Source organism: Thalassophryne amazonica, chromosome 18 (genome assembly GCF_902500255.1).
Source record: "Thalassophryne amazonica chromosome 18, fThaAma1.1, whole genome shotgun sequence".
Lineage (NCBI taxonomy): Eukaryota > Metazoa > Chordata > Actinopteri > Batrachoidiformes > Batrachoididae > Thalassophryne > Thalassophryne amazonica.
Genome location: NC_047120.1, coordinates 22,271,994 through 22,296,242, shown reverse-complemented (window position 1 = coordinate 22,296,242; position 24,249 = coordinate 22,271,994). Strand labels below are relative to the sequence as shown.

General features: G+C 41.9%; 1 protein-coding gene across 3 annotated transcripts in view; it reads left to right on the top strand.

The window, feature by feature from the left end:
• The window catches only part of LOC117531192, a 42,435-nt gene extending 35,053 nt beyond the window's left edge, over positions 1 to 7,382 (top strand). For 2 of the 3 annotated variants that reach the window (XM_034194236.1, XM_034194234.1), the window contains exons 11-15: positions 3,434 to 3,644; positions 4,981 to 5,048; positions 6,149 to 6,289; positions 6,380 to 6,442; positions 6,822 to 7,382. In XM_034194236.1, coding sequence (XP_034050127.1) covers positions 3,434 to 3,644; positions 4,981 to 5,048; positions 6,149 to 6,289; positions 6,380 to 6,442; positions 6,822 to 7,045 — 707 coding nt within the window. In that variant the 3' untranslated portion in view covers positions 7,046 to 7,382. The remainder of the gene's footprint in view (positions 1 to 3,433; positions 3,645 to 4,980; positions 5,049 to 6,148; positions 6,290 to 6,379; positions 6,443 to 6,821) is intronic. The other variant, XM_034194235.1, reaches the window with a different exon arrangement.
• Positions 7,383 to 24,249: the final 16,867 nt, after the last annotated feature.

Genomic DNA, 24,249 nt, shown 5'->3' with positions numbered 1-24,249 from the left:
GGATAAATTCCTGGGTTGCCAAACAGCTCCATGTTGGCCCAAACTGGGCCCTGACTACTGCTCCACGTGGATATCCAGTATATTATTTTACTTATATTTGCAGCCCAATAGTACTTTAAGAAACAGGGCAAGCCCAGACCTCCTGCTTGAGAGCATCAGGTCAAACAATAATAATGCAATAATAATGCGCCACACAGGTCTGACAGGTCTGGACTTCAGACAGGCCAGTTTAGTACCCGCAGTCTTTTACTACGAAGACACACTGTTGTAACACGTGCAGAATGTGGCTTGACACTGTCTTGCTGAAATAAGCAGGGACGGCCCTGAAAAAGATGTTGCTTGGATGGCAGTATGTGTTGCTCCTGGATGTACCTTTCAGCATTGATGGTGCCATCACAGATATGTAAGTTGCCCATGCCACTGGCACTAACACAGCCCCATACCATCACAGATGCTGGCTTTTGAACTTTGTGCTGGTAACAATCTGGATGGTCTTTTTCCTCTTTTGTCCGGAGGACACGACGTCCATGATTTCCAAAAACAATTTGAAATGTGGACTCATCAGACCACAGCACACTTTTCCACTTTTCATCTGTCCATTTCAAATGAGCTCAGGCCCAGAGAAGGCGACAGTGTTTCTGGATGTTGTTGATGGCTTTCGCTTTGCATGATAGAGTTTTAACTTGCACTTGTAGATGTAGCAACGAACTGTCTTAACTGACAATGGTTTTCTGAAGTGTTCCTGAGCCCACGTGGTAAGATCCTTTACACAATGATGTTGGTTTTTAATGCAGTGCCACCTGAGGGATCGAAGGTCACGGGCATTCATGGTTGGTTTTCGGCCTTGCTGCTTACGTGTATAAAATTTCCCAGATTCTCTGAATCTCCTGATTATATTATGGACTGCAGATGATGGAATCCCTAAATCCCTTGCGATTGAACGTTGAGAAACATTGTTCTTAAACTGTTGGACTATTTTTTCACGCAGTTGTTCACAAAGTGATGATCCTCCCCCCTTCTTTGCTTGTGAACAGCTTGGGGATGCTCCTTTTATACCCAGTCATGACACTCACCTGTTTCCAATTAGGTATTCTTTGAGCATTCATCAACTTTCCCAGTCTTTTGTTGCGCCGTCCCAACTTTTTTGAAACGTGTTTCAGGCATCCATTTCAAAATGAGCAAATATTTGCACAAAAACAAAGAAGTCTATCAGTTAGAACATTAAATATCTTGTCTTTGTGGTGTATTGAATTGAATATAGGTTGAAGAGGATTTGCAAATCATTGTATTCTGTTTTTATTTACATTTTACACAACATACCAACTTCATTGGAATTGGGGTTGTAAAGCCAATCATCTTTTAGTCGACTAAACTTACTTCTATTTTTTATTTCACATTGACGGATATACACTCAACAAAAATATAAACACAACACTTTTGGTTTTGCTCCCATTTTGTATGAGATGAACTCAAAGATCTAAAACTTTTTCCACATAACACAATATCACCATTTCCCTCAAATATTGTTCACAAACCAGTCTAAATCTGTGATAGTGAGCACTTCTCCTTTGCTGAGATAATCCATCCCACCTCACAGGTGTGCCATATCAAGATGCTGATTAGACACCATGATTAGTGCACAGGTGTGCCTTAGACTGTCCACAATAAAAGGCCACTCTGAAAGGTGCAGTTTTTTTTATTGGGTGGGGGGATACCAGTCAGTATCTGGTGTGACCACCATTTGCCTCATGCAGTGCAACACATCTCCTTCGCATAGAGTTGATCAGGTTGTCAATTGTGGCCTGTGGAATGTTGGTCCACTCCTCTTCAATGGCTGTGCGAAGTTGCTGGATATTGGCAGGAACTGATACACGCTGTTGTATACGCCGGTCCAGACATGACTTAATCCCAAACATGCTCAATGGGTGGCATGTCCGGCGAGTATGCCGGCCATGCAAGAACTGGGACATTTTCAGCTTCCAAGAATTGTGTACAGATCCTTGCAACATGGGGCCGTGCATTATCCTGCTGCAACATGAGGTGATGTTCTTGGATGTATGGCACAACAATGGGCCTCAGGATCTCGTCATGGTATCTCTGTGCATTCAAAATGCCATCAATAAAATGCACCTGTGTTCTTCGTCCATGACAGATGCCTGCCAATACCATAACCCCACCGCCACCATGGGCCACTCGATCCACAACATTGACATCAGAAAACCGCTCACCCACACGACGCCACACACGCTGTCTGCCATCTGCCCTGAACAGTGTGAACCGGGATTCATCCGTGAAGAGAACACCTCTCCAACGTGCCAAACGCCAGCGAATGTGAGCATTTGCCCACTCAAGTCGGTTACGACGACGAACTGGAGTCAGGTCAAGACCCCGATGAGGACGATGAGCATGCAGATGAGCTTCCCTGAGACGGTTTCTGACAGTTTGTGCAGAAATTCTTTGGTTATGCAAACCGATTGTTTCAGCAGCTGTCCGAGTGGCTGGTCTCAGACGATCTTGGAGGTGAACATGCTGGATGTGGAGGTCCTGGGCTGGTGTGGTTACACGTGGTCTGCGGTTGTGAGGCTGGTTGGATGTACTGCCAAATTCTCTGAAACGCCTTTGGAGACGGCTTATGGTAGAGAGATGAACATTCAATACACGAGCAACAGCTCTGGTTGACATTCCTGCTGTCAGCATGCCAATTGCACACTCCCTCCAATCTTGCGACATCTGTGGCATTGTGCTGTGTGATAAAACTGCACCTTTCAGAGTGGCCTTTTATTGTGGGCAGTCTAAGGCACACCTGTGCACTAATCATGGTGTCTAATCAGCATCTTGATATGGCCCATCTGTGAGGTGGGATGGATTATCTCAGCAAAGGAGAAGTGCTCACTATCACAGATTTAGACTGGTTTGTAAACAATATTTTTGGGAAATGGTGATATTGTGTATGTGGAAAAAGTTTTAGATCTTTGAGTTCATCTCATACAAAATGGGAGCAAAACCCAAAGTGTTGCGTTTATATTTTTGTTGAGTGTACATGTAGATTAGCCGTCTAAAGTTAGTCAACAATTTTCATGGGCATAAGCAGCCGCGCAAGTGCTGTGGCCAAGAAACGCCTCCAATGCGAGAGAGTTTTGTTTACTTTAGTCACATGCTGTGGATCTGCGACCCATTAGGGACATTTTTAAAGGCATTGGGCTGTTGTCACGTTTACACAATTCACATTTCAAGTGTATTAAAAGTTTTAATTCCATCTTTATCTTGTCTTCATCTCCTCCGAAGTTAGTTGTATTAATTTATTAAAGGAATCAATGCAGTGCAATAGCTTTTACCTGGCTTCAGATCAGCAGCTAGCAAGAAAAGACAGTATTGCAGAAAATGACATTTTCCCTAATCATGCAGTTCAATCTGCTCATTTTATGATACCTAGGTTGGTCATCTGCTACAACCATGGCAGAGTCCGCTGCACCAGAGGAGAAACACTCCCGGAAAAAGGCCCCTACATTCTCCAAAGCGGAGGAAGCTCTCCTTTTGGGGGAATACGAGCGACGTAGGGGTGTTCTTGAGTGTTCCACAGGAACATCATCAGCCCTAGCTGCCAAAAGACAGGCTTGGGAGGAGATTGCAGTGTCCCTCAATAGGTAGGTCTATCTTTGCTCTCTCTCCAACTTAGATAAAAAAAAAAAAATCATTAAAGTTCAGGATATTTTCACTCTTAAAAATAGAAGATGTATGCTCATTGAAAGATGAAAAAATTATTTTAATGGCCTTTTTGTAATACAAAAAGGGGTTTTAAACTTGTGTCATAAGTATTCCCTCAGACAAATGCACAATATGTTAAATAAGGCTAGATAAGGGTAAAATAAAGCTGTATAAAGATTTTTCAAGTGACAAAGTGGCAAAGCTTAGATAAAATGCCAATGCCCCTGGAGTTTTTTTTTTTTGTACAATTGGTTAATGTGTTCTTTCCACTTAAGATAGTGATCTATAACCACTGCAAGACATCTGACGCTATTCTTTTGTTTTATTGGCTTATAATTTATCTTTATGTCAAGGGTTGTCTCCAATCCCTTTTGAGGTGGATGGAAAATAAAATCTGTTTAATCACTATTTAATGACTGCTTATTTGCACATAGGCAACAATTTATGTTACTCAATTCCAAATTATCTTTCGATTCTAGGGATTCTATGGAATGATCTGCGATGAATAAATTAACATCATCAGCAAACAAATGAAAATAAAATATATTGGAGCAGTTTTTTAAGTCATTAAAATATAATAGAAAGAGAAGGGGACCAAGAACAGAACCTTGTGGTACCCCACAAGTTGTGGGAAGTGATATAGAGAGACAAATTGATGTCTATTTGATAGATACAAAGTAAAGTAGTTATGGACAGAACCCCAGGTTCTGCCAGGGGTGACGTAGGCCATTGCCCCACCCTTCTGAACGGGGTCAAACGGGGTCCAACCAAAGTTTGACCTCGGATTTTACATAAACAGTTTGCTCAGTGTAAGTATATTTTATAAGGAGTAAATTTTGTTGATGATCTCTACTTATCATTCATGAAGATTTTAGAACAGCTTGAATTTGTATTAGGTAACATGACAGCCTCAAAGTTGGCAAAAACATTCGGTGGTGCGTCAAATTAGCTGTACTTACAAATACTGGTAGGTAGGCCTACCTGCCTAAAAAGTCTAGGCCATAATACTATTTCTTGGGTTTGATTTTTCATGTGATCTTCAGCAATCCAGCCCATAACGAAATGCCTTTCTGTTTGAAATGCCTTTCTGTTTGCCTATGGCTTTTACTTTTTCATTTTTAGGGGCTGCTACTGCAAAAAAATTAGGCCTACTAAGCCTATGCTATAACTAAGAAAAAGTTAATGAAGAAAAAATTTCACTGCTTTTTTTTTTTGTATTTGTATGTATGTCTGGTCATCAAATCAGGCCAGTAATTAATTTGTTTCAATTTACAGCTTCAATGTAAATGCTGTACGCTCCTGGGAAGATGTCAGGAGAAAATATAAAAACATCCTTCAATCAGGTAAGGATAAATTTCATAGATAGTTATCAAGCTTACAGAAACTGTGCAGTAGGTCTACTACTGTTCCTCTCCTTCCCGTCCTCTGTCTTCCTGTTACTCCTCCCCCTAAGTGAAGAGTTGTACAGTCTCATGGCCGAAGGGACAAAGTTGTAGTGAATCAACAACACTTTATTTGTTTAAAAAATGCTTTGCCCTTTCATGTGTTTTGTCACAGATATCTGGTTGTATATGGATAATTCATGGTTATTTTTGACAAAAATCCAAATTTTAAAAATTGGATAATTAAGTCTCATTTGCCCCAAGGCCATAAAATATGGCCATCAGGTATTGTGAAGGCTTTTCGTCTGTCCGTCTGTCTGTCTGCCTGTGCTCAGCATAAGTCCAGTCCTATTACTGCCAGGCTCATGAAATTCACAGAGAACATTCTTGGGACACAGACCTTGGACAAGTTCAAAGATGGCTAACCTCAATGTATTTTAAGAGGTTAAAATGTCGCTTTCTGTTTCATTCTGATCTGTTTTGTGTTTGAGTGATGCAGGTGACAGCTAATCAGAGTATTTTAATTTAATTTAACCTTTATTTAACCAGGTTAGTCCCATTGAGATGGAGACCTCTTTTGCAAAGGAAGCCCTGGACAATTACAAAGTTTCCAGTTCACCTAACCTGCATGTCTTTAGGGAGGAAACCGGAGCATCCAGAGGAAACCCACACAAACACAGTGGAACATGCAAACTTTACACAGAAAAGCCACAGAAGGGAATCAAACCCATGACCTTCTTGCTGTGAGGCAATAGTGCTAGTCACTAAGTCACCGTGCTGTCAGTGTAGAGCTGCATCATGACATCAGTCACTGGTCTCTTCAAAACCACTTTGTTTTGTGTGTTTATATTCATGTTTCTCATATATTATGTAAAAGCTAGCAAGAAATAAACACTTGTAAAACTGAAAACGCTGTTTTTGGAACCAAATAACACCTCTGAACTTATTTACAAGACATTTTGTGGTTAGCATGGTGACATCACTTCCTGGTGTAGCTTCTTGCTAATAGCTTTATTTCTGGTATATTATATAAAAGCTAACGAGAAATAAACACTTTTCAGGGAAAAAAAAGACGGACAGCAATGCTGGTACTGGTGGTGTCCCTACACAAGTCCTCACAGAGGCTGAGGAGAAGGGAATCAGCCTGAACGAGGCCCAGAACACCATCACTGTCCTCGAGTCAGGAAGAGACAATGCTCTCCGTAAGTAGTTCTACCTCTTTCAGTATAAATATGGGTGAGTTAGTGTTCTGTTAAGGCGGTTTATTTCATCAGTGAACATTTTTCTTCCAGCAGCAGTTGACATCATCAATCCAGTGAGCATTATGAACCTAGGGTTCCAAATACTTGAAAATGGTAAGATTATTTAAAAAATTTTTTTTTTACTGAAATTATCAGTTGTCTTCACTACTCTCCAGTAAATTAGAGCGATATACGCAAATTAATGACAGCAGTCATTTTAATTTTTTTTAGTTTTGATGTGGACAGTTGGCTGGCCTTTAACATTAGCAGTACTTTTGATGCATATTTAACAACCATACCTGGTGATCATAATATCGACTGTTCAAAAAGATCTGGGTAGAACAAAGCACAGTTCATGTTGAAACTCTCATAGAAATTTATGGAGAAAATTATAGTAACTGTAAAGTACTGACTGATTGAATATTGTCTCATCCAGGAAATTGTAACAATTCCAATTTGAATAGTATTGTTAAACTAATTATTCCTTTTGCAGATACAGTCACTAAACCTCCAGCAGAAACACCAGCCACAAGCTCCCACACCAAGAAGGTTGATGATGCTTGGCAGGAGTATCTTCAGTGCAGTATTGATGCTAAGAAAGCACTCCTGCCACTGCAGATGCAGTTTTATAAATCTGCTGCCCGGTACTTCGACAGCCAGACAGAGTTGGCCAACATCAAAATTAAAGTCAACAAAAAGAAATTAGATGAAGAGTAAATCAATGTATAATAGTTTAATTGATGTTATGTTGCATAGTATGATTTTTTTAAAATTCAGTCTTAGATGAACAGAGCCACCTGTGCCTTAGCAGCACTTGAATCCACGTGAAGTGGAGCCACGGCTTCATAAACGTTAAGAGTTTTATAAAGTTACATTAGAAATGTGTTATGTGGAACTTCAGTTATTTAGAAATCAAAATTCTACATTGTACAATCAGTTACGCTACCAATTCTACTGTACTTGTAACAAGTTTCAAGCTATGCCAAAATGTGCAGTAACATCTGGGAAATTCTGTGATTTATTAATGTGTAATAATAAAATTGAATTTGGCACTGGGGGGTTGGTGGCTGCTGGGGGGATGGGGGCCGTGGTCTCTGCAGGATGGGGCCCGCTCTCGCTCGGGCAGTCTCTTGATCATGGGCTTTGGTGTTTGGGGTGGGATCCGGGGTGGGGGCTGGGTTGGGGTGGGGGAGTTTGGGGGGCCCTGCTGACTGCGCTGGCGGGCCTGGCTGTCAGGGGGCCTGGTGCTCTTCCTGGCCCCGGGGTTGGGCCTCGCCTCTTGTCTGGGGGCTGGGGCCTGCTCTCATATGGCTCGGTGGTCCCTACCTTGTGCTTTGGATTCGGTTGCGGTGGCTCCTTTGCCCCCCCCCGTCCTTGCCGCCGCTCGCTCCTGCCCTTGGGGGCCTGGTGGTGTGGTTCTGGGGCTCCCCCTATTGGTGGGCCTATGCTGGCACCCTGTGTGCTTCCCTTGGGTATGGGGCTGCTCCCTGTGCCTCCGTGGGGAGGGGTGGTGTCGGGGGGTGTTCCGGCGCCGTCAGGCCGCTCCCCTGTTGCTTTGCTGTGCTGTGCTGCCCTGTGGCTCTGGGGGGCTGCCTTTCCTGGCCCCTGTGCCCTTCTGCTGCCCCTTTTCTCCTGGTTCCCCCGGGGCCCTGCATCCTGGACCCACTTCCGTCGGTACTTGCGGCCGGCCGCGTGGCTTCTGAAGTGCCGGAGTGGTCCATGTCATATGGTAAGGTTCTGTACCCTTGTCTTGGCCCAACACACCAAACACAGTAGTGATCGGATATTTAGCTGTGATCTGGGACTCTGTGTGTGGATGGTCGCGTTTTTCTGGCCGTCACCACAATTTGTTTTTTGGGTGCTCTTAAGAGGATTAACACTACTGTGTTCTAGATTAGGGTATGAATGCTCACTAATTAGACAACAGACTGTTGCTGTCACTGTTTGTTCATGTGTGGTTGTTTGTCATGGTATGTCGTATGGTTGGGGCCCCGTCTCCTCGGTGTCTCACGTCACAGTTATTGTCTTCACCACTTGTCTCTCGTTCTTGTCTGTCTTCATGTTGTTTTGGTAGTCGGCCCTCCCTGATAGAAGCTGTCGGTTGGCTTTGAGTAGGATGTTGTAGGCTGATCGGGAAGGGCGGATGGGGGTCTCACACACACACCACATTCACTCATGCACTACATACCTTCTGTCTTGCAAGAATAAATTGCATATATGGGTATTAATGTTCATAAATGGTTCTGCCAGTGTGGCACTTACCATTACTATATATGCAGACAGGGGAGAAAATAAATAAATAAATAAAAAATTTTAAAAAATGGAAAAATTTGCTTTCATTAATGTTGATTTCATTTTGTACAAAGTTTTTACAACATGTACTCGTACAGTCCAGAGTTAGGTTGGTACTTGAACTTGCAAGCACTTTTTCAAGTACTTGGAGTTTGACTAAAATACTTTGTCAAAATATGGTAAAAGGACTTGGACCAAATACATTTGAAAAGTTTTCGAATTTCAAGTACATTTCAAGTACTTCCAAATATTTTTCAAGTATTTCGAAATCAATTATTTTTACAGGGTTTTTCCCATTAGAAAATCAAATAAAGTAAATTCTATATCAAATGTCTTGTTTTACTTTTTCTTAATTAAATGAACATTTCTCAACTTGATTAAAATTATATTATTGGTCAATCAAATACAATGTTATTTTGGTTCATCCATCATAATTAGCAAATGTTGAAGTAATAGTTTGAATTTTGTTCCTTTTCATGTCTGTTAATTGATGTGGTTAACAGAGCAATATATTTAAATATCTTGCTTTGATCACAAGTAATTGAGATGGTTAATGAATTAGTGAGTTAATTACAGTGGGTACTGAGAAGTTAAAATGTTCAGCCGAGTAGTTAGTCAACTAAGAAGTACTTTGGTGAGTGAAGTCAGGTGAATCTCATTATGAGTGAGCACTTAACTGGGCTGCTACAGTGGTATGTAAAAATTTGGGCACCCCTGATGAGTTCTATGATTTTCCTTTATACAATCCCAATTTCAGTGAAGTTGGGACATTGTGTGAAATGTAAATAAAAACAATACAATGATTTGCAAATCCTCTTCAACCTATATTCAATGGAATACACCACAAAAACAATATATTTAATGTTCAAACTGATAAACTTTATTGTTTTTGTGCAAATATTTGCTCATTTTGAAATGGATGCCTGCAACATGTTTCAAAAAAGCTGGGACAGTGGTATGTTTACCACTGTGTTGCATCATCTTTCCTTCTAACAACATTCAATAAGTGTTTGGGAACTGAGGACACTAATTGTGTGTGTTATGATTGGGTATAAAAGGAGCATCCCCAAAAGGCTTAGGCATTCACAAGCAAAGATGGGGCGAGGATGTGAACAACTGCGTGAAAAAATAGTCAAACAGTTTAAGAACAATGTTTCTCAATGTTCAGTTACAAGGAATTTAGGGATTCCATCATCTACAGTTCATAATATAATCAGAAGATTCAGAGAATCTAGAGAACTTTCTACACGTACGTGGCAAGGCCAAAAACCAACATTGAATGCCCGTGACCTTTGATCCCTCAGGCGGCACTGCATTAAAAACCAACATTGTGTGAAGGATTTTACTGTGTGGGCTCAGGAACACTTCAGAAAACCATTGTCAGTTAACACAATTTGTTGCTACATCTACAAGTGTAAGTTAAAACTCTACCATGCAAAGCAAAAGCCATACATCAACAACATCCAGAAATGCTGCCACCTTCTCTGGGCCCGAGCTCATTTGAAATGGACATACGCAAAGTGGAAAAATGTGCTGTGGTCTGATGAGTCCACATTTCAAATTGTTTTTGGAAATCATGGATGTCAGGTCCTCCAGACAAAAGAGGAGAAAGACCATACAGATTGTTACCAGTGCAAAGTTCAAAACCCAGCATCTGTGATGGTATGGGGGTGCGTTAGTGCCCATAGCATGGGCAACTTACAAATCTGTGATGGCACCATCAATGCTGAAAGGTATACCCAGGTTTTGGAGCAACACATACTGCCATCCAAGCAACGTCTACTAGACTGGCCTGCCTGCAATCCAGACCTGTCGCCCATTGAAAATGTGTGGTGCATTATGAAGCGCAAAATACGACAACGGAGACCCCGGACTGTTGAACAAGTGAAGTCGTACATCAGTCAAGAATGGGAAAGAATTCCACCTGCAAAGCTTCAACAGTTAGTGTCCTCAGTTTCCAAATGCTTATTGAGTGTTGTTAGAAGGAAAGGTGATGTAACACAGTGGTAAACATACCACTGTCCCAGCTTTTTTTGAAACGTGTTGCAGGCATCCATTTCATAATGAGCAAATATTTACACAAAAACAGGGCAATTCAACGGTAACGGAATTACAATCTGAGCTAATCTGTCGTGGTTAGATGCCATATGTCCAGATTTTGCTGCGGTTGTAATTCTGTTACCATAGAATTGCCCAACAATGAAGTTTATCAGTTTGAACAATAAATATCTTGTCTTTGTGGTGTATTCAATTGAATATAGGTTGAAGAGGATTTGCAAATAACTGTATTCTTTTTTATTTACATTTTACACAACATCCCAACTTCATTGGAATTGGGGTTGTAAATCATTGGTTGTTCAGATCAGCAATTTCAGTTAAATATATCATATAGCAGACAAACAGTGATATTTGAGAAGTGAAATAAAGTTTATAGGATTTACAGAAAGTGCAATAATTCTTTAAACAAAATTAGGCATGTGCATAAATTTGGGCACCCCAACAGAATAAATACATGAATATTTAGTAGATCCTCCTTTTGCAGAAACAACAGCCTCTAAACCAGGGATGGGCAATCATGTGCCATGAAGGGCTGAAACACTGCAGGTTTTCTTTGCTACCAATCACCTCAGCAGGTGATTTTATTGATGATCAGGTGTTTATGTTCAGGGGAGAAGCTCATCAGCAACCCACCTGCTGAGGTGATTAGTTGCACGGAAAACCTGCAGTGTCTCGGCCCTCGTTGCCCACCCCTGCTCTAAACACTTCCTGTAGCTTCCACTGAGAGTCTGGTTTCTGGTTGAAGGTATTTTGGACCATTGTTCTTTACAAAACATCTCAGGTTTGTTGGTTTCCGAGCACGGGCAGCTTGCTTAAAATCACACCACAGATTTTCAATCATTTTCAGGTCTGGGGACTGAGGTGGCAATTCCAGAACATTGTACTTGTTCCTCTGTATGAATGCCTTAGTAGATTTTGAGCAGTGTTTAGGGTCATTGTCTTGTTGAAAGATCCAGCCCCAGCGCAACTTCAACTTTGTCACCAATTCTTTAACATCGTTCTCAAGAATCTGCGATATTGACTGGAATCCATGTGACCCTTAACCTTAACAAGATTCCCAGTACCTGCACTGGCCACACAGCCACACAGCATGATGGAGCCACCTCTAAATTTTACTGTAGGTAGCAAGTGTTTTTCTTGGAATGCTGTCTTCTTTTTCAGCCATGCATATTGCCCTTTGTTATGTCCAAATAACTCAATTTTAGTTTAATCAGTCCACGGCACCTTATTCCAAAATGAAGCCGGCTTGTCCAAATGTGCTTTAGCATACCTCAAGTGACTGGTTGTGGCGTGTACACAGAAAAGGCTTTCTCTGCATTACTCTGTCATCCAGCATCTCCTTGTGCAAAGTGTGTTGTATAGTTGAACGATGCACAGACACACTATCTGCAGAAAGATCATGTTGTAGGTATTTAGAGCAGGTCTGTGGGTTGACTATGACTGTTCTCACCTTCCTTCGCTTCAGCTTATCTGAGATTTTTCTTGGCCTCCCATTTCAGACCTTAATTAGTACTGTACCTGTGGTCTTCCATTTCCTCACTATGTTCCTCACAGAGGAAACAGACAGCTGAAGTCTCTGAGAGACTTTTTTTTGTATCCTTCCCCTAAATCAGGGGTAGGCAACCTGTTCCAGAAAGAGCCATGAGGGTGCAGGTTTTCTTTGCAGCCACTGACTCCACCAGGTGATGTTAATCAGTGAAATCACCTGGTGGAGTCAGTGGCTGCAAAGAAAACCTGCACCCTCATGGCTCTTTCTGGAACAGGTTGCCTACCCCTGCCCTAAATCATGATGTTGAACAATCTTTGTTTTCAGGTCATTTGAGAGTTGTTCACAGGATCCCATGTTGCCAATTATCAGAAGAGATGCAACGAGGAGAAACATTTGCAAATGGCCACCTTAAATACCCTTTCTCAAGATTGGATTCACCTGTGTAGGTGGGTCATGGGTCAAAGAGCTTACCAAACAAATTTTGTGTTCCAGTAATTAGTACTAAATGTATTCAAATCAATAAAATGACAAGGGTGCCCAAATTTATGCACCTGCCTAATTTTATTTAAATAATTATTGTACACTTTCTGTAAATACTAGAAACTTCATTTCACTTCTCAAATACAAGTGTGTCCGTCTGCTATATATTTAACTGAAATTTCTGATGCAGACAACCAATGATTTATAAAGGAAAATCATGAAAATTATCAGGGGTGCCCAAACTTTTGCATACAACTGCATATAAACAAGAGTGACATCTGGCAAATCATTCACTCACTCAACAAACTGACGTCATGGATAAAAAGCCATCTGTTGTTTGGGATCACGAACCCTGAAATGAATCAGCAGCTGTCAAGTCCGACATCAACTGTCTCATCACTGCCGCCAGCCCGGCATCCACCCCTCAGCAACCAGGCAACCACCTTCCAGCTCAGATGTTGACAGCTACCTGGCTGAGCCTACCATCAAAGAGAAGGAAACCCATTCACCTTCTAGAGGATCTCTGCCACCAGGTTCCCATTCAGCCCTCCTTGCAGAAAAGTATCTCCACAGCCCTGCTACATCAGCCCCAGTTGAGAGGCTGTTCGGTGTCGCAGGCAAAATTCTCCATCCTGATCGTGCCAAGATGAATGACAAGACTGGAATGTGCACTGGATGTCAAATGTAACAATGCTTACAAGTAATATGCAAGCCATTGATGTCATGTGATTCTGTGACATTCCATGTATACAAGTATACAGTATTTACATTTTCTGGTTATGACCCATACCTAGCAGGTTTCTGTGTTGTCTTCATGGAAATTGATTGGAGATGCTGACATTATATGCTTACAATTGTAAATGTCACAAAAGCATGCTGAAAACAGTAAAGATGTAGCTATACAAATTTATTTCACATAATAATAAAAGCAAAATCATATGTAGTATATATTGCAATACGTGCCCCCCCCCCCCCCTCCCAAACACAGTAATCCAACATATCACATTACATGAAATATATGTGGAAAAGTAGAACAAAGGGAATGAATATATAAATTTTTTAAAAGTTTAATGCATTTTTTCAGGAATCAAACCCGTGCCTCCCACGTGGCAGGCGAGCATTCTACCACTGAACCAAAAATGCGTGGTGGTGTGATTTTTTTGTTTGTTTTTTGGCATTGTTATATTTATGAAAGATGCGTGGTTTGACAACTTTTGTATAGACCTAATACTGATGGAAGGTCTTATGGAGATCATCCAGGCTTATAGAGCATCTATAATAAGTATTGGACAGTACTTAAAGAGTTCTCAAGAAGTTATGAAAAAGGTTACACAACATCATATTAAGACCATGCCACAACAGACCTCTATTATAAAATTGGCAGAAAACTTTGGCGGAGATTTGCAAGAGAGAGAAAGCAATGATTTGACACCTGCAACGACACTAGCAAGACAGGCCAGGGAAAAATACAGAAAGGAATTTCACAGAATGATCAATGCCGATTCTGTCATGCAGCTGTTGAGAGTGTAAACCACTTAGTATCCCCTTACCAAAAAGTAGTATATGTAAGTATGTTTCAAGTATACTTCTAGATTACGTTTTATATACTTATCAGTACTATTTTTTGGTAAGGGTCAGCATGTCAGATCCTCATGGCGGACGGACATTACACAAGCCGGCATAACAAGATCTGTAAATATCTACATTGGAAAGTATGCAAGGAACTGGGGGTGGAAGTAGAGGGACACGTTTGGGAGTATGAGCCAGCACCAGTCTCATCCAATGGAAAAGTGACTGTCTTTAATGACAAAGAGATCCCAGCAAGAAGACATATCGAAGGAGGTGCAGTAAAACCTGATATTGTCATTTGGAACAGGCAAGAGAAGACAGCAAAAATTATTGATGTGACAGTCCCCAATGTCTATGGCCTGAATAGAGCTGATAGGGAGAAAATCACGAAATACCAAGACCTTAAAAATGATCTATGAATAACGTGGTCATTGAAAGAAATTGATATTATACCAGTTGTGGTGGGAGCAACAGGGCTTATGAAGAAGAACCTGAAGAAATATCTTGAGGCAATCCCTGGTCACCCAAGTGCCCATGAAGTGCAGATATCCACAGTTAAAGGAACAGTTACCATCTTGAAGAGAGCCCTCGGATACAATGCCAGTAATGATTAATGATTAGGATGCAACTGTAGACCCCAGGTTTGGGGCCCATTGCACTCTGTAAAAAAGAAATTGAGAAAAAAAAATGGAAGGTCTATGGGTAGATAAAATAATATGTCCCTAAACCAATTTTTATTTTTTTTTTCCTGGATACTAATCAGGATTGAGGGAAAGATGGATGCAGCAATGTACAGAGACATCTTGGATTCTTGAATGAAAACCTGCTCCAGAGCGCTCTTGACCTCAGACTGGGGCGACGGTTCATCTTTCAGCAAGACAATGACCCCTAAGCACACCGACAAGATATCAAAGGAGTGGCTTCAGGACAACTCTGTGAATGTCCTTGAGTGGCCCAGCCAGAGCTATATATTAACCTTTACTAATTATTTGACCTTTACTTGGTAGACCAAACATTCAACATGGTCAAAACTATTCCATTTATTAATCCTTTAATTTAATTTCATAACTCAATATAATTCAGTCAAAGTTAGTCCAATTATACCTTTTTCGAATCACTATAATCAGACAATCTGGTTTCCTCCCACATCCAAAGACATGTGGGTTAGGTGGATTGGAATCTTTAAAATTGTCCGTAGGTGTGTGTGTGGGTGTGTCTATGTTTGTTTGTCTATGTGTGGCCCTGCGACAGACTGGCGTCCTGTCCTGGGTGTACCCCGCCTCGCGCTCTATGACTGCTGGGATAGGCTCCAGCCCCCCGCAACCCTTAATTGGACTAAGCGGTAGAAGATGAATGAAAGATGAATGAATGAATATAATCAGACAAATAATGTGGTTTCAACATCACTGGAGCATTTATAAAGTTTGATCTCTGTGTAACCCTTCATTGACCCCTACCTGGCTACAGCTGTCACCCTGGGATGGTTATCATACATTTTTGTGTAGGCCATGGTACACTGAGGCTGGAGTTTAAGTATTATTTAGTCCCCTTAAATGGTACCAATTAGGTCAAAATTGATGACTGGCTCATAGACTAAAAGTCTATCGTGCTGGAACAGTGGATGCACTTTTGGTTAACAAGTTGAATTTTATCTTGTTTATGGTTGCTATAATTAACTATTATTTGGTTATATTAATTACAGCAACCATAAACAAGACAAAATTCAACTTGTTAACCAAAAGTGCATCCACTGTTCCAGAAGGGTGGAAATGAGAGTGGGAACTTTGAATGTTGGTAGTATGACTGGTAAAGGGAGAGAGCTGGCTGTTATAATGGAGAGGAGAAAGGTAGACATATTGTGTGTCCAAGAGACCAAGTGGAAGGGAAGTAAGAGCAGGAGCATCGGCGGTGGGTACAAGTTGTTGTACCATGGTGAGGACAGGAAGAGAAATGGTGTTGGGGTCATTTTAAAGGAAGAGTATGTTAAAAGTGTGTTGGAGGTTAAACGAGTGTCTGACAGGGTGATGAGTGTGAAGTTGGAAATTGAAGGGGTGATGATGAATATCATCAGTGCATATGCCCCACAGGTAGGTTGTGAGATGAAGGAGAAAGAAGATTTCTGGAGTGTGTTAGATGAGGTGGTGGAGAGTGTGCCCAAGCATGAAAGAGTGGTGATAGGAGCAGACTTCAGTGGGCATGTTGGTGAAGGGAACAGCGGTGATGAGGAAGTAATGGGTAGATATGGTATCAAGGATAGGAATGGGGAAGGACAGATGGTAGTTGATTTTGCTAAAAGGATGGAAATGGCTGTGGTGAATACCTACTTTAAGAAAAGGGAGGAGCACAGGGTAACAGATAAGAGTGGAGGAAGGTGCACACAGGTGGACTACATTCTTTATGGGAGATGCAAGCTAAAAGAAATCAGAGACTGTAAGGTGGTGGCAGGAGAGAGTGTCGTTAGACAGCATAGGATGGTTGTTTGTAGGATGACTTTAGAGGTAAAGAAGAAGAGAGTGAGAGCTCAAGAAAGGATCAGATGGTGGAAGCTGAAGGAGGAAGACTTGTGTGAAATTTAGCAAGCAGGTGAGAGAAGCACTGGTTGGAGGGGAAGCAATTTTGGACAACTGGAAAAGTACTGCAGATGTGGTGAGGGAGACAGCTAGGACAGTACTGGGTATGACATCTGGACAGTGGAAGGAAGACAAGGAGACTTGGTGGTGGACTGAAGAGGTCCAGGAAAGCATAAGGAGAAAGAGGTTGGTGAAAAAGTTTTGGGATAGTCGGAGAGATGAAGAAAGTAGACAGGAGTACAAGGAGATGCGGCGTAAGGTGAAAAGAGAAGTGGCAAAAGCGAAGGAAAAGGCGAGCTGTACAAGAAGTTGAATAGTAAGGAAGGAGAAAAGGACTTGTACCGATTGGCCAGACAAAGGGACAGAGCTGGAAAGGATGTGCAGCAGGTTAGAGTGGTAAAAGATGCACATGGTAATGTGCTGACAAGTGAGGAGTGTGTGCTGAGAAGGTGGAGGGAATATTTTGAAGAGATGATGAATAAAGAAAATGAGCGAGAGAAAAGGCTGGATGATGTGGTGAGAGTAAATCAGGAAGTACAAGAGATTAGTAAAGAAGAAGTGAGGGCTGCTATGAAGAGGATGAAGACTAGAAAGGCAGTTGGCCCAGATGACATTCCAGTGGAGGCATGGAAATGTCTAGGAGAGACGACAGTAGAGTTTCTAACCAGATTGTTTAATAAAATCTTGGAAAGTGAGAGGATGCCTGAGGAGTGGAGACGAAGTGTGCTGGTTCCTATTTTCAAGAACAAGGGTGATGGGCAGAGCTGCAGTAACTACAGAGGCATAAAGTTGATCAGCCACAGCATGAAGTTATGGGAAAGAGTAGTACAAGCTAGGCTTAGAAAACAGGTGAAGATCTGTGAGCAGCAATATGGTTTCATGCCGAGAAAGAGCACTACAGATGCAATGTTTGCTCTGAGAATACTGTTGGAGAAGTACAGAGAAGGCCAGAAAGAGTTACATTGTGTGTTTGTGGACTTAGAAAAAGCTTATGATAGGGTGCCAAGAGAAGAGCTGTCGTATGAGGAAGTCTGGAGTGGCACAGAAGTATGTTAGGGTAGTGCAGGACATGTACAAGAATAGTGTGACAGCGGTGAGATGCGCAGTCGGAATGACAGACTCATTCAAGGTGGAGGTGGGATTACACCAAGGATCAGCTCTGAGCCCTTTCTTGTTTGCAGTGGTGATGGACAGGATGACGGATGAGATCAGACAGGAGTCCCCATGGACTATAATGTTTGCAGATGACATTGTGATCTGTGGTGAGAGTAGAGAGCATGTTGAGTCTAGTCTGGAGAGGTGGAGATATGCTTTGGAGAGAAGGGGAATGAAAGTCAGTAGAAGCAAGACTGAGTACATGTGTGTGAATGGGAGGGAGCCCAGTAGAATAGTGCAGTTACAAGGAGTAGAAGTGGCAAAAGTAGATGAGTTTAAATATTTGGGGTCAACTGTTCAACGTAATGGAGAGTGTGGTCGAGAGGTGAAGAAGAGAGCGCAGGCAGGGTGTAGTGGGTGGAAAAAGGTGGCAGGAGTGATTTGTGACCGAAGAATATCAGCAAGAGTGAAGGGGAAAGTTTACAAGACAGTAGTGAGACCAGCTATGTTGTACGGCTTAGAGACGGTGGCACTAACAAAAAGACAGGAGGCAGAGCTGGAGGTGGCAGAGCTGAAGATGTTGAGATTCTCTTTGGGCGTGACAAGAATGGACAAGATTAGGAATGAACATATCAGAGGGACAGCTCAGGTGGGACGGTTTGGAAACAAAGTCAGAGAGGCGAGATTGAGATGGTTTGGACGTGCAGAGGAATATAGGGAGAAGGATGCTGAGGGTGGAGCCACCAGGCAGGAGGAGAAGAGGGAGGCCAAAGAGGAGGTTTATGGATGTGCTGAGGGAGGACATGCAGGTGGTTGGTGTGACAGAGGAAGATACAGAGAACAGGGAGAGATGGAAACGATTGATCTGCTGTGGCGACCCCTAACGGGAACAGACGAAAGACAAAGAAGAATAATTAACTATTTGGTACAGGTGACAAGGTGGGCAGAGAAGATTAAAATAATTGTGAAATCGACTGAAAGGTATTTGGACATTACAGGGTTGGATCTAAAATACGTGATGGGTGCAGTGAGTGATGGGACACCCGGTGGTGGTGTGCTTCTGTCCTTTATTTTTTTGGTTTGTCAGTTTGCTGTCTTACACTCCGGCCCAGTTGGTGGCGGTAACGCACCTCTCGGGTTACCAACTGCAAATGAACCGAACAAGACGACGACGAAGAAGAAGGCGACCGCGCTAGCTTCCGACGCTAAAGCTAGTTTGCTGTAAACGTTGAAAACTCTTCTCGGATCAGTTCAAACTTCACTCGGTAAAGTTTTAATGTTTCTCTAGACACGCAAAAAACGACAAAACCTGCCAGAAGTTTGGAGTTAGCGCAGAAAGTCCAACAACGAAGAGGTTTGTTTAAACAGCGGCTAACTGCTGCTAAAGAAGAGGCATTCGAGTTAGAACAAGAAATTAGTTGTTTAAAAGAAAAGAATAAGCTAGTCAAGGTGCTGGATACTGCTTGAAGTTCGCTGATACACAACAGGTTTGTTCGCTGAACTTTGTGGAACAATAAAGGCTTTCTCAAAGACAGCTCTTTCGTGAATGCCAGGCCTCATATTTGGTGGAAATAGTGGAGCGGATAACTGGAACAATCATTCATTTTTGGAAATGTTAGATGTATTTCTGCGTTAGATTATTGTTTTCTTTATTTGTTTTGGGTATTAAAGTAGCTATTAGGATTGTATCATTAGTTTCATATCCTTTAACCAGTTTTACCACTTAGAACAATGAGATAGGCAGGTTATATTTTGCAGGATACAGCAAACACGCACCTAGCGATATTTGACCGGATCTCCTCGCTGATTGGCTAGTTCAAATGACATCATTGTAGAGTTTATTTTAACATGGCGGCGCCCTCGGCAAAGTTGAGCTGGACGATATTTCTTCGTACGCGGCACCGGCAAAACAGCGGGTTTGCCGGCCGTCTAAATTTATTCACGGCGGAACGGAACAGCCGCGGTCGGGCGGGAACTTAAAGGCGATCGGAGTTTAAGATCTCCTTATTTTACATTCATGATAGTAGCTTGGTGATTTTCATTATTATTGAAAATTGGCGTATTTTACCATTCACTATTTTCAGGGGTGGACTGATCTAAGGTTTTGCAGACATGACACTGACAGAAAAAACAGGATAAACACACATGCTGCCGTGGACTTCTGTATTTTCGTTTTTATTCTGTCTTGAATTTGCAGGTTTTGTTTATCATCCCCTCCCTACACAGAAAATTACCAAGACTGCAAAAATTATTTCCACTGTGCCCCGAAATTATTTCCACCGCGTGGCGAAAAGCGCCGGTGGACATAATTTTGGGCGCGGCAGTGAAAATAATTTCAGGCACGGTGGAAATAATTTTTGCCACACGGTGGAAATAATTTTGGGCACGCCTATGCCATGTTTTTGAGCTGCTTTTAGCGTCCGAGAATCCCTCGCGCTATTTCCACTGCGTGGCGAAAAGCGCCAGTGAAAATAATTTCGGGCAAGGCTATGCCATGTTTTTTAGCTGCTTTTAGCGTCCGAGAATCCCTCCGGCAGTAGGTGATTTTCTGTTCTGATTCAAATGACTTCATGACAGCCAAAACAACATAGAATCCCTCCGCCAGTAGGTGATTTTCTGTTCCGAAACGAATTTATGGCACCCAAAACTGCATTTAAAGATGAAAAATACCAACACTCAATACTGAGGGCGCCGCCTCCATGTTGAAATACCCTCTACGATGACGTCATTTGAACTAGCCAATCAGCGAGCAGATCCGGTCAAATATCGCTAGGTGCGTGTTTGCAGTATCTGGCAAAATATACACTACGTACATTATAAATCATAAACGTCCCATTGTCGCACGGTTCAGTGGCAGGGGGTGGGGACATCCCTCGAATGCCCATGAGGACCAATAAGGGAAGGATGTTGCAAAATAAGGTCCACCTTTGTAATGCCCATGGAGTGTTTCATAAAACTGTCTGTATCCATTGTTCTTGGTTCTGACAGGACGGATCTCGTCTGTGAGAGAAGTTCTTCAGAAACCAGGCCTGATCTCATTGCGACTTTGAATAAATTTAAAAGTGTGTAATAGTTTGAGTTTGTATTTTGTGAGGGACAATATTACAGAAAGGGCCGGGGGAAAATAACAGTTACAAGCACCAAAATTGGCATTAGCGCCTTAGACATTGTACTCTTTAGAAAGAAAAAAAAAAACTGGTCACTTGAATTTTCAATAGGTGATCAGGTAGGCGACAATTGAAGAACTACACAGGAGTCAAACTTTTAAAAATGATTCAGTCATATTGAAAACTATACCAGATTATTTGTCTGATCATAATTCCACAAAGGTATAGTTTGGGCCATCTATGACTAAATGTTATGGGGTAAAAACAGCAAGAATGGTGACAAATGTCGATTTCAGTTTGTACAGAGGTCAAAATTTAAAGTTGCTCCAATTTTGGTAAATTGGAATCCGGTAAATTTAATTTCTGCTCTAATGTTGGACATTTTAACACATAAGCCTGTGAGAACATGCTCTGTTTTGGCGCCAGCCTCAAGCGGTCAGTCAGTGGACTGCACTTCCGCATAGGCTTCATTGTTTGCGGTCTCAGGTTGCCGCTTAGTTACCAAACGGGACCCAGTGCAGTTCTGTAGTGTGGTGGATGCAGCAACGTGCAACACTGGTACATGATCCCAGACCTGAGTTGATTTCCTCAGTCCAACAACATGCTGTTGTGTACACGTATATATACAGACACACACCTGCATACTGCTTTGTCTTTATTATAATAAATATTGTTTGTAATTTTAATTATTCCTTGCAGACATGCAGCAACCCATAGTGAGTAAAGAAGATGTTTTCCCTGAGCAGCAGGAATGGAATTTGCGTCTCGTCCAAAAGGACTTGGAGCCTTCAAATGATAAAGAGGAACAGGAGGAACTCTATGTAAGTCAGGAGGGAAAGCAGCTTCATGGGCTGAGAGAGGCAGATGTTTCTTAACACTTCTTTCACTGTCGTCTTTGTGTAGAGTGACGCTGAAGAAAAAACACAGTTATCACGGCTTCAAAGCAAAACGGATGAAGGCATAGAAGTGGAGCTTCTCACCAGTTATTCCACTGAGCACAGAACACTGAAATTAGAAGCTAACGGAGAGGAGTGTGGCACATCACAAGCAGCCAGCAACTCAGATTTACAGCCACATACTGATGGTAAGAGTTCTGACTTTTCTCACACTGACTCTGACAGATGGAGTTCATGTAATTCCTAAATTTGAAGGTATGAAAAGGTGCAATCTAATGAATATTTTTGAAGACTTGGATAATATTTTGACAGACTGAAAAAAATTATTCGAAATTGCAGACACATTTTTGGTCTCTCTTGTCCTGGTGCATTATTGTGTTTTCCAGGTTTGAATCCTTGTAAATTAGCATCTGAAAACTACAGTAATGGGAGTTTTCTGGGAATTCCCGGGAATCCTGGTTTTTACTTCCTCTGCAAATGTTTCCATGTTATTTTTGTTTTTCTGACCCACGTTGGATATAGTCTGTCTGATTTCATGTTATTCATATTTGTAAAATCGTTTGGCAACGTCTCTGATGAGACACCACAGTGGATATTAAATCTCACATTTTCACGTCCTGATCCAAAACTGAAGGATAAATTAATGCGCTGTTGCTCGTCCACACAGCAGCAAATGAGAGATGCTGTTACAGATTTTTCTGTGAACTCCACGTCATGTTGAACCTACAAAGAAATGGATGGAAATGTTGTTCTGCAGCATGGAGATGATTTAAAGTTCATCAGGAATAAATTCAAATGGACCTGCTTCGAGCAAAAGGACCAAACGCAACCAGATTTTTTAAAATCATCATTTATATGGAAAACCTAGCAGTCCTGCATCAGTGCTGCTCTTATTGGTTCTGACTGCAGCTTTCAACGCAGGAGAAACGAAAAAAGAAAAAAAAAAAACACTCCCGCTAAGTCTTCAATCTTATTATGAATGATGATTTATTGTCATTACAGCAAGTGCAACAGAATTATCTTCACACCCATTTGCCTCAGCAATACAGAAATTAATCCACAGTTATTACTGGTTGAACATAATAATGGCACACATCATAATTAAAACAACCACAAATATACATTTGATTTGTTTATGTACGCTAAACTTTGAAGCAGTCCGTCATTCGAATTGAGGCAAAGTGAGTGTAGGCTACAGCAGAGTCCTGCACGGCCGAGCTTGGGGGGGCTGCAGCTGTGCCGTGCGGCCTCCTGGAGTGGCAGAGCAGAGGCCGGGGTGGGGACAGAAACACAAAGGAGGGGTAGGGATTGGGGCGGGGGGGGTGTGCATCATGTGTGCAGATGAGTTCATATCAGTCTCTGTCCGTGTGTTCGTAGAGTCTGTAGGGGAGGGCAAAATGAAGAGGGAGCCAAATGCTTCACCAAGGCTGTTGAAATCCTTCTGGAGGAAAACAGTAGGGCATTTTAACCTTCAGTAGCTGATAAGGCTGCCATGTTTTGGTTAGGCAGAGAGACACAGAATTCCAATACAGCCTCTCTTTAACCATCCAGATCCAATTGTGAATATTCACTGGTCTCCAACATTAATTCCTTTGCAGGGCAGACAAATTTCCACTTGCGTTTAATTTCAAACGTTAACGCAGTCTGAGATTACACCGCCTTGCCCACCTCGTTAATCATGATGGACAGATGTGGGGTTGTGGTTTTAGTAGCAGCGGTCTTGCCAGTTTTCCGGTAGGTCAGGGCATTGCATAATCTAAGCAGCAAAAGACCTCCTACCATAAGGCAAATAAGAATAAATCCTAGACGTCTTCTAAGGAGAGTGGTGCCAAACACTCGACGTGCCACTTCTCCCAGGCATTGAGAACATAGCCCGCAGGACAGTGGTGGGCACAGATAACCAAAAAATTAACTTTGATAACAGATAATCGGATAAATGAAAAGTTATCCTTGATAAAGATAAAACGATAAACCACCCAAAAATGTATCGGAAGTTACAGATAACCGATACATTCCAGTATTGTCTCTGGCACATTTGGAACTACTAACAAGCTGAATTTGAATTTTAACACCACGATCGCTTCTGGTAGCATCAAAAGCGACAACAGACCCAAACAATGAGCCCTCACTTCTGTCTTTGAACATCTTGCCCCCTGCTGGAAGCTCTTGTTTACTACATGGCTTCCAGCACAGAAGCAAGCTGAGAGGAGCCGCAAAGCACAACTCTCTACCCAATCATAATGCTCCCGTCAGGCGGAGGTCTTGGAAAATAAAGCAATGCTGAGTTATGGTTTGATGTATAAATAAAATGAATACTGATAGAATAACTCCATTAATGTAAATTCTGTAATTTGTACAAAGTTAA